Source organism: Diadema antillarum, unplaced genomic scaffold (genome assembly GCF_040938485.1).
Source record: "Diadema antillarum isolate AM-2024a unplaced genomic scaffold, OU_Dant_1.0 scf00000010, whole genome shotgun sequence".
NCBI classification, from domain to species: domain Eukaryota; kingdom Metazoa; phylum Echinodermata; class Echinoidea; order Diadematoida; family Diadematidae; genus Diadema; species Diadema antillarum.
Window position 1 is genome coordinate 575,605 of NW_027270899.1, and position 13,399 is coordinate 589,003.

The 13,399-nt window shown below is 38.8% G+C and overlaps 1 protein-coding gene across 1 annotated transcript; it reads left to right on the forward strand.

Moving 5' to 3' along the window:
- The first annotated feature begins 3,554 nt into the window (after window positions 1–3,554).
- LOC139719916 (uncharacterized) lies at window positions 3,555–11,369 on the forward strand. Its single transcript, XM_071631303.1, has 3 exons — window positions 3,555–3,656; window positions 8,466–8,595; window positions 10,735–11,369. The coding sequence occupies exons 1-3, from the start codon at window positions 3,555–3,557 to the stop codon at window positions 10,899–10,901; spliced, it is 399 nt and encodes a 132-aa protein (XP_071487404.1). The 3' UTR covers window positions 10,902–11,369.
- The last annotated feature ends 2,030 nt before the right edge of the window (window positions 11,370–13,399 follow it).

The window sequence follows — 13,399 nt, forward strand, 5'->3', positions numbered from 1 at the left end:
AAATGAATAACGGTAATATTCGACTCCGTATGATACTAAAATGAATGTCGGATCTTTGCTCATACTTTTGGAAATGAATAACGGTAAGATTAAGCTCCGTACGGTGCTGAAGTTAATGTCAGATATTTGAATTTGCGTTTGGAAATGAATAAGGATAACAATCGGCTCCGGAAGATGCTGAAATGAACGTCAAATGTTTGCTTTGACGATCGGAAATGAATAATAATAGTACGCTGTATTCAAGTCCGTACGATGATAAAATTACTGCCGGATGTTTGCTTTTACGTTCGAAAGTAAATAACAATAACATTCAGCCCGGGAAGATGCTAAAGTATAAATGTCGAATGGTCACTTTGACGTTCGGAGATGAATAACAGTAATATTCAACTCCGTATTTGTACCATGATTGAATAAATGTCGGATGCTTGTTTTTAATTTCGAAATTAAATATAGCAATAACATTCGGCTCCGGAAGACGCTGAAATAAATGTCAGATGATTGCTTTCACGTTCGGAAATGAATAGCAGTAATATTCTGCTCCATACGATGCTAAAATAACTGTCAGATGTTTGCTGTCAAATTTTGAAATGAATAACAGTAACATTTAGATACGTTCGATGGTGAAATTAACGTTTGATGTTTGCTTTGACGTTCGGAAATGAATAACAATAGTATTCAACTCCGTACGATGATAAAATAAATGCCGGATGTTTGCTTTTATGTTCGAAAATATATAGCAATAACATTCAGCTCCGGAAGATGCTAAAATAAATGTCGAATGGTCACTTATACGTCCGGAGATGAATAACAATAATATTCAACACCGTATTTGTACCATGATTAAATAGAATAGATGTCGGATGCTTGTTTTTACTTTCGAAAGTAAATAGCAATTACATTCGGGTGCAGAAGATGCTGAAATAAATGTCAGATGATTGATTTTACGTCCGGAAGTGAATAGCAGTAATATTCTGCTCCATACGATGCTAAAATAACTGTCGGAAGTTTGCTTTTAAATTTCGAAATGATGCGTTCGATGGTGCAGCGGAAATTAACGTTTGATGTTTGCTTTGACGTTCGGAAATGAATAACAATAGTATTCAACTCCGTGCGATGACAAAATAAATGCCGGATGTTTGCTTTTACGTTCGAAAATAAATAGCAATAACATTCAGCTAGGGAAGATGCTAAAATAAATGTCGAATGATCCCTTTGACGTACATGAAACGCATTTCGATTATTACAGTCCAATAACTTAAGTTTCTCGATTTTTTAAAACTCAAAACAAAACAAAAAACACTATACGTATTGCTATACCGTCTTCTGCATTTCAACTGCCAATAAAGACATAAAGAGACACCGCATTCTAAAAATTTATCGGAGAATATCGGGAAACATGCACGAGACATTCTCCGAAGAAGCTTCGGGGTCTGTTCGATATTTCACGAAGATTTTGCGAACATCGCGCACGTCTAGCACTGGCGAAGGTCAAGCGCTTTGTCGAGACAGTAAAGACATTTTCAAAAGCAAATCACGACCTGATCATGACGCATTGTAAGGAAAAGTTCATTGGAAAAAAAAAAAAAAAATATATAAAATATCTAATTTAAATTCTTACCGAAGTAAAAACATCCCCGAACAAATAACGGCGCCCCGAACTCCCGCGTTCGTTTCGCGATCTTTTGCAGAAATTACGTGCAACGCATTTCGATTATCACAGTCCAATAATTGAGCTCCAGGATTCTTTTTTAAAACGTAAACAAAACAAAAATACTAATTACAACATAATACTACCGTCTACTGTAATTTCACGGCCACTAAAAACATGATAAGACACTGCATTATGAAAATTCGTCTGGAAATACAAGTCGAAGAAAAATTCGACTTCCGCGTAAGTCGAATTTCGCGTAAGTCGAAGTGTTTTCGCCGGTCCCAATAGATTCGACTTAGGCGAGGTTGACTGTACCTCATTCTATTTAGTGAGCTCTCTCTGTGATACAGTGTATCAGCTTCTTAGTGAAATAGACATTCATTTCTTTTAATGATATCATTGACTCATTGCACTTATTAACTAGAAATCGGTGCTCGGCGGGTCGCGCAGCCGAGCACATGTATCCCCCGAACCCACAGCATCATACAGTACATCATCGCAATAGAGCTCACACAGAAATTCCATAAATAAATATAGTTAGGTCCTATCATGGCAACAATGATCCTGTCCACATTTTGCCTCTGGGTACCAAATTTGATGACAATAATATGATGCAGTGGTGTAACTCTGCAGAACTCTGCCAAATTTGAAGATGATCATAGCAGAAATGCAGCCAGTAGAGTGCTCACAAGGAAATCTCTGCTATATCCACAAAAAAATTCTTATTACCATGGCAACAATGTCTCCGCCCACAACAAAAACAATAGGCGGCCTTGCTTTACCATAATGGACCTTTATGCCAAATTTGAAGATGATTGGAGAAGAAATGCAGCCGATAGAGCGCTCACAAGGAAATTTCTGCTATTTCCACAAAAATTCTTGTTACCATGGCAATGATGTCTCCGTCCACATCAAAAACAATAGGCGGCTTCGCTTTACCATAATGGACCTTCATGCCAAATTTGAAGATGATTGGAGAAGAAACACAGCCGGTAGAGCGCTCACAAGGAAATCTCTGCTTTTTCCTCAAAAATTCTTGTTACCATGGCAACGATGTCTCTGCCCACACCAAAGACAATATACACCTTCATGCCAAATTTGAAGATGATCGAAGAAGACCTGCAGCCTGTAGAGCGCTCACAAGCAGACCCTATTGGATTTACCTTTTCATGTATAAAGACGGAACAAGCAAGGGCGCCATCACCAAAAACCATAGGCAGCTTTGTCTTATCATAATACACCTTCATGCCTAATTTGAAGATGATCGAAGAAGAACTGCAGCCAGTAGAGTGCTCAAAAGCAGACCCTATTGAATTTACCTTTTCATGTATAATGACGGAACAAGCGAGGGTGCCATCACCAAAAACAAAAGGCCTCTTCATCTTACCATAATACACCTTCATGCCAAATTTGAAGGTGATCAAAGAAGAACTGCAGCCAGTAGAGCACTCACAAGCAGACCCTATTGAATTTACCTTTTCATGTATAATGACAGAACAAGCGAGGGCGCCATCACCAAAAACAATAGGCGTCTTCGTCTAACCATAGTACACCTTCATGCCAAATCTGAAGATGATCGGAAGAGAAACGCAGCTGGTAGAGCGCTCACAAGGAAATCTCTGCGGCGGCGGACGCGGCGCGACGAGGCCAAATCCATAGTATCCTCCGAACTCTGTTTGGGGGATACAATAATAGGCATGCATTTCATTTCTTAGAGTGATAGTTGGTAAAATGAATGTCTTAAAGCAGGTGACACAAACACTGCTCTCTATGAAAGTGAATTCTTTGTGCACTCTGTAAAATAAATACTTCTGACAATAATTATCTTCTCTTCCATACAGACAGTTGTCCAGGCATGAATGACCGTGAGAAGATGTGCCTGTGCTCGATTCAGAGTGCCATCATGCGTGATGTTTGCGTCAGAGATGTACAGGATTACCTGTTTGAGGTGGAGGTCCTTACTCTGGATGATCTAATCTCCTTGGATGTTGAGAAGAATCCAAAGGTATTAGTAGGGCAGATATGTAACAAAAATTGGTCGAGATGCTCACATCCGGCGGAAAGTATGAAATTTTGCATGTAGGGGTATTTTGGGGCGCTGATTTCAAATATTGCCGGATCCAAGAGATCTGACCCCTGGGTCGGCCGCCATTTTGAATTCCAATATGGCCGCCATCACAAAACAAATTTAAAGATCCCTATCTTCAGTTCTGAATGACGTGTGGTACCAAAACTTGGTACACAAGAGCGTTTTGACATATTGAATTTGATGACAGATTAATTTGAAATGTCTGACAAACATCGAATAGCCGCCATTTTGAATTCCAATATGGCCGCCTCGATGAAATGTTCAAAATCATTATCTCGAGTTCTAAGTGGTGAGTGGCGCTGAAATTAGGTGCAAACAAGTATATCAACATACTGAGTTTAAGAATTGACTAATGTGATGTGTCTGACAAACGCAATGCCCGCTATTTTGAATTCCAATATGGTTGCGAAGACAAACATCACGACTAACATTCACGGGCATGCCAAAAGGTGCAGCAAAAATGAAGCAGAATGCACCTTTCGCTGACGTCACAATGTAAATACAGCAGCACGCACTCAATCAGTTACAAACGCGCGCTCAATCAGGTAGCATAATTTACAAACCCAAGATAGAGATTTTCAACATTCCAACATGGTAACTATGTAGGAAAATTCAAATTAGCTGCCGTGCAGATTGTCAGACATGTCAAATAAGTCTGTTATTGAAGTTACCATATCACCATGCGTTTACGTATCAAATTCAAATGGCTTATGTCACTCAGAACTGAAGATAGGGATCTTTGACGGGGGCCATATTGGAATTCAAAATGGCGGCCGACCCCGAGGCCAGATCTCTTGGATCCGGTAATTTTTGAAATCAGCGCCCCAAAATACCCCTATGTGCAAAATTTCATACTTTCCGCCGGATGTGAGCATTTTTTTCACATATCTGCCCCACTATATGGTTTGCTTTCTATCATTGCTTTTACTGTGTCCTAATTTTGTATTTCATATTTTCAGGGAAAGGAAACTTGTTCAAAGTATGAATGCACAGGTAAAGACAAAAATATTTACAGTGTATATGTGCACTCCTCACAGAACTTTTCAGGTGGAGGTACCTCCATTGATTCTTCAGGCAGGGACTAAAATCTCTCCAGCTTGAATATGGTAGTGAGGGAAAGATGAGTTTAGCTGGTGTATAGTAGGTGTATACTCATTACATGCCATTTGTTTTTATTACCTCCGCCAAGGAAGAAAGAGGTTAAGTGATCATCGGCGTTGGTTTGTCTGTTTGCAAAATAACTCAAAAAGTTGTGAACGGATTTGAATAAAACTTGCAGGAAAAGTTGACAATGACACAAGGAACAGATGACTTGATTTTGGAAGTGATGTGGGAAGTTTTATGGATTTTGAAGTTCTTTTTAAATCTTTTTGCAGATAGGGTCAATGAACATGGGAGTTCAAGCTGCTTATAGGCCCTATTTTAGGTTAATGCTCTAAAGCGCATGCTCTGCTCGGGCGAGGCACTGCATAGCTGGAAGCAAATGTCTTAAGCAAAAGGCTTCCATATTGGGGAAATTGGGCGATTTTCAGCATGCATGTACAAATGTATAATAATGGGTGGAAATGAGCTGCTTGGCAGAGGTCTGCGCTCTACAGGTGCTCTTCTAGTTTGTGTGTTTGTTATTTGTAGAGTAGTACAGTGCACTCCCATTATAACGAAGTGCTCGGGACCGGCAGTTTTCTTTCGTTATAACGAAATTTCGTTATAACCGAACAAATACAATATATAACCAGGGAGGTGTTACAGAGATGGATTGGCAACTCTTCGTAATTCATGCAAACACATGTTTGGGTTCAAGGCGTTACAATGGGATGTCTAGCATTCCACTACGCTTTGAAGTCATGCTCGGCACCGCTCTAATTGCAAGACGAAGTTCGGAGACGAAGAACACATTTCACCTTTCGTTGAATTACAAGCTTTATTTTCACCGTAACATTTTGAATGAAATACTCAAATTGATTTAGAATAGTTTAGGAAAGAATTCAATGTTATAAACATGTATATTCTAGTTTCTTCGTAATGCGCAAATCAAAATGAAATGAAAATTAGGCCCTCTTAAAAACCTAATATTTTTCTATAATGCGCACATTTCCGCATGTTAGTTTTCTATATATATACCCCCGCCAAACGAAGTTTGAAGGGGGTATATAGGAATCAGCGGACGGTCGGGCGGTCGGGCGGTCGGTCCGTTGCAAATCTTGCGTCGCGAACTACTTCCTCAGTTTTCAACCGATTCCCATAAAACTTGGCACAGATGTGTGTCTTGGGTTGTAGATGTGCAAGATGTATTTTTTGACAGTACCCAAAAGTACGTTGCCATGGTAACGGCATATTATGGGCAAAAATGGGTACAAATCTTGCGTCGCGAATTCCTCCCACAGTTTTTGATCAATTTTTATGAAATTAGGTACAGATGTTCATCTGAATATGTTAATGTGCAAGACACATATTTCCGCAGTGGCAAAAAGTGCGTTGTCATGGTAACGGCATGTTATTGGTAAAATATAGGGCAAAATGCTTCATGGCAAAACTGCTTCATCAGTGTTCTTCCAATTCTCATGGAATTCATATTGAATGTTTGTCTTAGGATATAGGTCAGCATGACACATTTCTTGACAGTGACAAAAAGTATGTTGCCATGGTAACAGCTCACATATTATGAGCCAAAATGATGGAAAATTTTGTGTTGCAAACTACTTCCTCAATTTTTGCCCAATTTCCATGAAACTTGGTACAGATGTGTGCCTTTGGTTGTAGATGTGCAAGACGCATTTTTCGACAGTACCCGAAAGTACGTTGCCATGGTAACGGCATATTAATGGCAGAAGATCAAGGAAAGATCTTGCGGATTTAACTACTTCCTCAGTTTTTTGACCAAAGCTTATGAAATGTTGTTTTGACCAAAGCTTATGAAATGTTGTTTGGTGGGGGTATAACCAGTCGCTGTAGCGACATTTCTAGTTTAATCTGGTATATTTTGATCTTTCAAATAAAGTACTCCGCTTAAGCGTGTTCCAGCGTGCTTTTAAACTATTTGCTGTTAAAATTGTAAGTTTTACACTGCATTTTGAATCGCTGCTCCAATTCAAGGTACACAAATTCATTGTTGCCGTCACATTGAAAGAGAGAGCGAATTGCAGTAGGGGCAAGTATTTCTAGATGTGAGAGCGCTAGTCCCGATTATTGATGCTCTCTTTTGTCAAAGCACATGGGTAACACCTGTAGTTGAACTTGCCTGATATAACAAACAAGGAAGCCACGCATGTACGCTATTCTGTTTGTTGAATACTTGTCATACACTGGAAAGCTATGTGAACAATTAAACAAATAGTTAATTAATTTCAGATTATTGTATTACAATAACGCAAGTTTTCCTCGGAAACTGTGCGTGACACACCAAGCGAACACACAGTGATGTAACGCGTTCGCCCATGCAGAGACGCTGTAAATGCCTTGTTCCGCTGCATATTTTTGAAAGCGATTAGCATTTCGCTATTATATAACGGGGCACATCTCTTTTGCTTTTCTTTGTCAGTGGTGCTCGGAAAAGACTTTGTTATAACGAAAATTTCGCTGTAACCGTGTTCGTTATAACCAAATTTTGTACCATAGACTTTAATGGCGATAATTTTAGGACCAGAAGTTTTACTTTGTTGTAACGAAATTCTTTTATAACCGTGTTCGTTGTAACGGGAGTGCACTGTATTTAACTATACATGCTTAAAGGACAAGTTCACCTTCATAAACATAAGGATTGAGAGAATGTAGCAATATTAGTAGAACACATCATTGAAAGTTTGAGGAAAATCAGACAATCCGTTCAAAAGTTATGATTTTTTGAAGTTTTTGTGCAGTACCCCGCTGGATGAGAAGACTACTGCAGTGTATGAATAACTTAGATGTCACATGCGTACAACAATATAAGGAAAATATAAAGAGAATTTCACAAAATTCCATCTTTTGAAAAAAAGTACACATTCCCCTGACTCGTTACCGATACATGTTATGGGTAATATTATTCCCCCTGCCCTTAGAAAGAGGCAAGTCAATTGCTCTTTTATTATGCGAAAAAAGTGAAAATATGTTGAATTTTCTTTTATATTTTCTTTATACTGTTGTACGCATATGACTCACAAGCTGTAGTAGTCTCCTCATCCAGCGGTTCCAACACAAAAATTTAAAAAATTCATAACTTTTGCATCGATTGTCCAATTTTCCTCAAACTTTCACTGATGTGTTCTACTAATATTGTTGCATTTTCTCAATCCTTATGTTTATGAAGGTGAACTTGTCCTTTAAGGTATCAAAATCAGACAGTGGACTGCACTTTTCAAGAAAGACAGGAAAGTGCATTGTCAAAGACATCATTCACCTAAACCATAAAGGAAACAGAGTTCTTTTAATTCACTACAGGCTGAAATTAATGTGAGAAATATATGAGATTCTGAAGCACCCATGGGCCTCATATTGCACCAGCTAGGTTCCTATTGACAAGGTATTAAGATAAGACAATGTACTGTACATGAGTACAGGGGCTAGGCTAGGAATAAATGGTGTTCAGTGAGTTGTATACGAAAACATGAAAACAACAACTAGAAAACCCCACTTTTTAAGTAATTTGTTGATTCATTGATAGATGAATATGGTAAGCCTCATGTACATGTACATATACAGTGAGGTGTCAATGTACACATGTTTGACTCGGACTGGTTTCCTTCGCAGAAACAGACAGAGATGTTGTTGTCATGGCTACGAGATAGACCTGCATCCTTCCATCATTTCCGTGACTCTCTGAGAACCAAACACCCATACATTGTTCAGGAAATGGACAATTTTCTGGCTGCCAATCATGGTAAGCATTTTCCTCATTGCATAACAATCCCAAAGTGCACATGCCATCAATCACAATCTTGTGATAATGTATGTGATATAGCATGGTCTTATTCATCCAGAGTACCCGGTAGTGTCTTCAGTACATGTTGCTATTGCTCTACCAGAAGGCGTTGTCATTCTTCTTACCGTGGAACATTGTTGGATACTCCTGTATACACCTGAGTCAAGAGGGACATTTTGGATGAAACATCTTCTCCTATGCTAATTTCATAAGGCAAAATTCAAACTCGGGACCATCCAAGATGTTACGAAGTATAAAATGAATAAGATGGAGTCAAAAGGGGCCTGAGCTTTCGATCCTAGCAAAATCTTCGTCAGAGGCAAAGTGACAAACAGGCAGGGAAAGCAATCACATATAAGGACTTCACACAACAAGAACAGTCAGGGGAGTGCTAGGGACACAGAACAAAGAAAACAAAAGGGGAGGGTTGGAGGTCATGGGCAATGAGCCCAATAGGTAAAGGGAGGGGGGATTAAAGCAGCAGGGTGGACAGACAAAAGGCAGAGGAGGGTCGGTGATGATTCCAAGGACCATGGGGGCAAACTGTTAAGGATAAGGATGTAAGTAGGGAGGCAACATCAAACAAAATAAGGAACAACAGAGGGATAAAGGGGATAAAGAAAGGAAAAGAGTGAAAAAAGCAACCCCAAGAGTGGGGGGGGGGGGGGGGGGGGGGGAGGGGCTGAGCAAGCAGCAAGCCCTAACCTGGTGTACAAAGAGGAGGCAACAAAATTGAAGTAAGAGTCAACCAACAAATGCAAGTTATCAAACATATCAAAGTGTATATAAAATAATAAATATAATAACTAATGATGACAATAAAGATGATATTCATAAAAGTAACAGTAAAGATAATGATAATTTAATAATTATAAAAAGGGAAAAAACCAGAGGGAAAGAGATGCATATATGTGACCCGCTTCAACAAAAGGATCCTAAAGTTGCTGATGGGCTGAGCCGAAAAAAATTGAGTTTGAAGTCACATCATCAAAATTGGTCAAAACAATCAGATTTCTGTTTTTAGCATAATTTTGTAGTCTAATGTTTTGTCTATCATCTGCCAAAATTTCGAAGCTAAATGATCAAAGGAAAGGCAAGAAATCAGCATTTTTTTTGGCCATGATTTTCTGACTTTCAACGTAACAGAAACATGTCCGAAGATTTGGATTTAGTGCCACAGCTAAACTCTGCCCCTAGCAACGAGGGAGTGATCCTATTGGTCAGTGCGTGGCATCCTGATTACTGATTGGTCTTGCGTAAACCGCTGTTGCTAAGCTTAAATTAACATCGTGGAGGTCGCTAGGAGCATGCCTTCTATTGTCATGCCTCCCCTTGATCATGATAGTGTCGGAAGGAAAACTTTGAAGGCGTTTTTCTCGAAACTGTGATTTCCTCAACCATTTGACATGCGCTAATAGAATCATCAATATCTCCGCAACCGAGTACTTTTATGAGATGTGCTATGAAATTAAATAAGAGTAAGGGAATAATGTCATGCCATTTTCAGAAAATTGTCCTCCCCCGACTTTCGGATCCTTTCGTTGTAGCGGGTCGCTTATGTAGTATGCATGCATGTGAAATAAATAGGATGATAAAAATGCCAATTGAGACCTATAGTGACAACTAATGATTACACCTGTAATCATAGTAATGGGAGCAGTGACAACAACAACAACAAATGTTTATATGATGATGATGGTGATGGTGATAATAATTCTGGTAATAGTAACAATGATAATGATAAAACACATAGAATCAATATTCTATTTCTGTTATTGACCTTATTGTTATCATATTATTACATTATCATAATAATACTACAACTGCTTATATTACTCTACTGTTACTATTGCTACTAATTGCGACTACGATATTTTCATTTTTACTTTATAATTACTTTATGCTAACTTTGAATTGCTCAGCAATCCCTGTTGTGCCCCTGTGCATAACTCTACTATTCAGTAACTATGTCTACCTGTTTCAAGTCTGTGTTACACGTGATTACACAAACAAAGAGACAAGTGAATGCTTGATTCCACTGTGGATTTTGCCTTATCTGGTTTCATTTTTTTTTTTGATTTGAACATTTGTTGACAGGAAATGATATTGATCTATCGAGCAGCAGTCATCAAACGAACGGTTTCACCAGGAGTTATGAAATCACCGGAGATGGGAACTTCTGTGTGGCAGACTCCGTCAACACCAGGGTCTACATGAAGAGGCCAAATGCATCACAACCAGGACCAAGTCCAGGATCTAGCTGATGATCTCTGTCATTTCTTTTTCTTCTGTACATTGTGTTAGTAAATAATAACAGCACCAATTAATATTTGAGTCAAGATCTCTGTACTCCCATACAAGGTGATGCTGCCAGCTGTGCTAAAGATTATTGTTCGTCATTATGGTTTATTTAAGGACTGTGATTATGTTTATTATGTATTTGAGAAGTGATTTAGCCTATACCATCCACACCTACAGCCAGCATACTAGATTCTTACAATATAACAGCAATAAATAATGTCAAGGGTAGACGTATCTTTTGTTTAAAAAAATCAAGATTTAGTGAAGATATGTGTCAGCTGCAGACTTGTGGTGCTGTGATATCATCACCTCATCTTAATCATCTTAATTTGGAGAGGTAATATTTGGTTGCTTCTTCTATCACTGGTTTGTGACAACCAAAACAGAAAGGAAAACCTCTAGAATTCTTTGAATCTCCCCAGTGTGTATGAAATCTCTGCCATTCCATTTGTTTGATTTTATAGTCCTACCTGCTGGGTGTGTGTGTGTGTGTGTGTGGGGGGGGGGGGGGGGGGGGGGGGGGGGCGGGGGCGGGGGCGCATATTGTTATGGTCTCCCTGTTGAATTTTTGTTGGTGCTTCCAGTTCCTAATACTTTGATACTTCAAAACAAAGGGAATGGTGGGGAATGGTCATGATACGCCCATTCTCCTTCCTGTCACTCAAATGAGCAATTTCCACTTATAGTCCATGAGCCAAGGCCTGAAAATTGCATTTTCGTAGCACCCCCAGGGGGCCCAAGATATCTTGGTACCGTTGGATAGGTACAAGTCTCTACTTTTCGGAAATGATGATCTTAGGTTCCAACTCTTGATCGTTACCATGGCAACGCAGTTGATATATCACAACCTCTTAAACCATGTGCCGATTCAATGTCATTTCTAGAGAATGAGACAATATATTAAAGGTTAAAATTTTCTGTAAGTAATCGAATTAGTAGGATAATCTTGTCTTGGAATAAAGGCTTAAGTAACTTACTAAAGATTTTTGCAATAAATATGAACATGGCTCATTCTTCGAGGATATGAAGGTCACGTCAAGGTCAAATTATTGAATATCACAAAATTTATACAAATTCATCACCAATTTTTGTGATAGAGTTTTTGTCAAATCCTTCAAGGAACTGTACATACTACTATGAGTTCGCTACACAAACTAGGAAGCAAGCTGACTCTAACTCTACCACATGACTTCAGTCTGCTAAGTTATTACCATGGAAACGGAAGTTGAGTCTCTTGTGCAAAGAAGAGCTTTTGGCTCTGTAACAGGCCCACGTGATAGAAATTTGTGTTTAAAATGTGTAACAATGTGAAATAATGACCATTCAACTTATCATTTCTCATTATTTATCGTGATTAAGCATTTTAGGTATTCTCAATAGAGGGTATCTGGTTAGTTTACCCTCTAAATCCTTCTCAAGGTCATTCTCAAGGTCATTCTCAAGGTCATACTCCAGGTCAAAGCATTTAATTTATATAATAAAAGTCAGTTCCTTTGCGAGAATCCCTAATGATCAAATCATTAAAGTTCACAATCTACAAAGTGTGTTGTTGTTTTTTTCTAAATAAATGAAAAGATTGCTCCTTTTTGTTACCATGGCAACAACGGTATTTAGTGCAAATGATTCATGATAGCTTTCCGGCCCTATAGTAGGCTACATATATGTGACAGTAAAGTGCTTTATGTGCAAAAATGATCTATAACCAAAACTGAATAGAACAGTATCACACATTTCATATTGACTTTCAATGAAGGATAACCATGTACACTAGGTCATTCTCAAGGTCATTTTCAAGGTCATGGCGTTTATAACATTTTATCTTGTAATTGTCCCCGCCGAACGAGTTCGAGCAGGGGACTATGAAACGGGCTCCGTACGTGTGTGTGTCCGTGTGTCCGTGCGTCCGTGTGTCTGTGTGTGCGTCCGTGTGTGATCAAAATATTCAATTTGCTACTTCTCTGTCATTTATGAGCCAATTTTGATTCTGTTTGCTTTATATGATAGCACTACATGGGAGCTTTGAAACTTCTACACAGAATTTCAGTTGTGACCTTTGACCTTGACCTTTGACCTATATTGTACATTTTGCTACAAAATGCTACTCCTTCGCCATTTCTAACCCGATTTCAATTCCGTTTGCTTTATGTGATGGCACTAGGTGAGGGCTTCAAAACTTCTACACAGAATTTTGACCTTTGACTTCTTTGACCTTTGACCTTGATTTTTGACCTGTATTGTACATTTTGCTACAAAATGCTACTCCTTCGCCATTTCTAACCCGATTTCGATTACCTTTGCTTTATGTGATGGCACTAGGTGAGGGCTTCAAAACTTCTACACAGAATTTGACCTTTGACTTCTTTGACCTTTGACCTTGATTTTTGACCTATATTGTACATTTTGCTACAAAATGCTACTTCCGGCGGGGACATATATTACGCACCGCGTAATTTCTACTTTT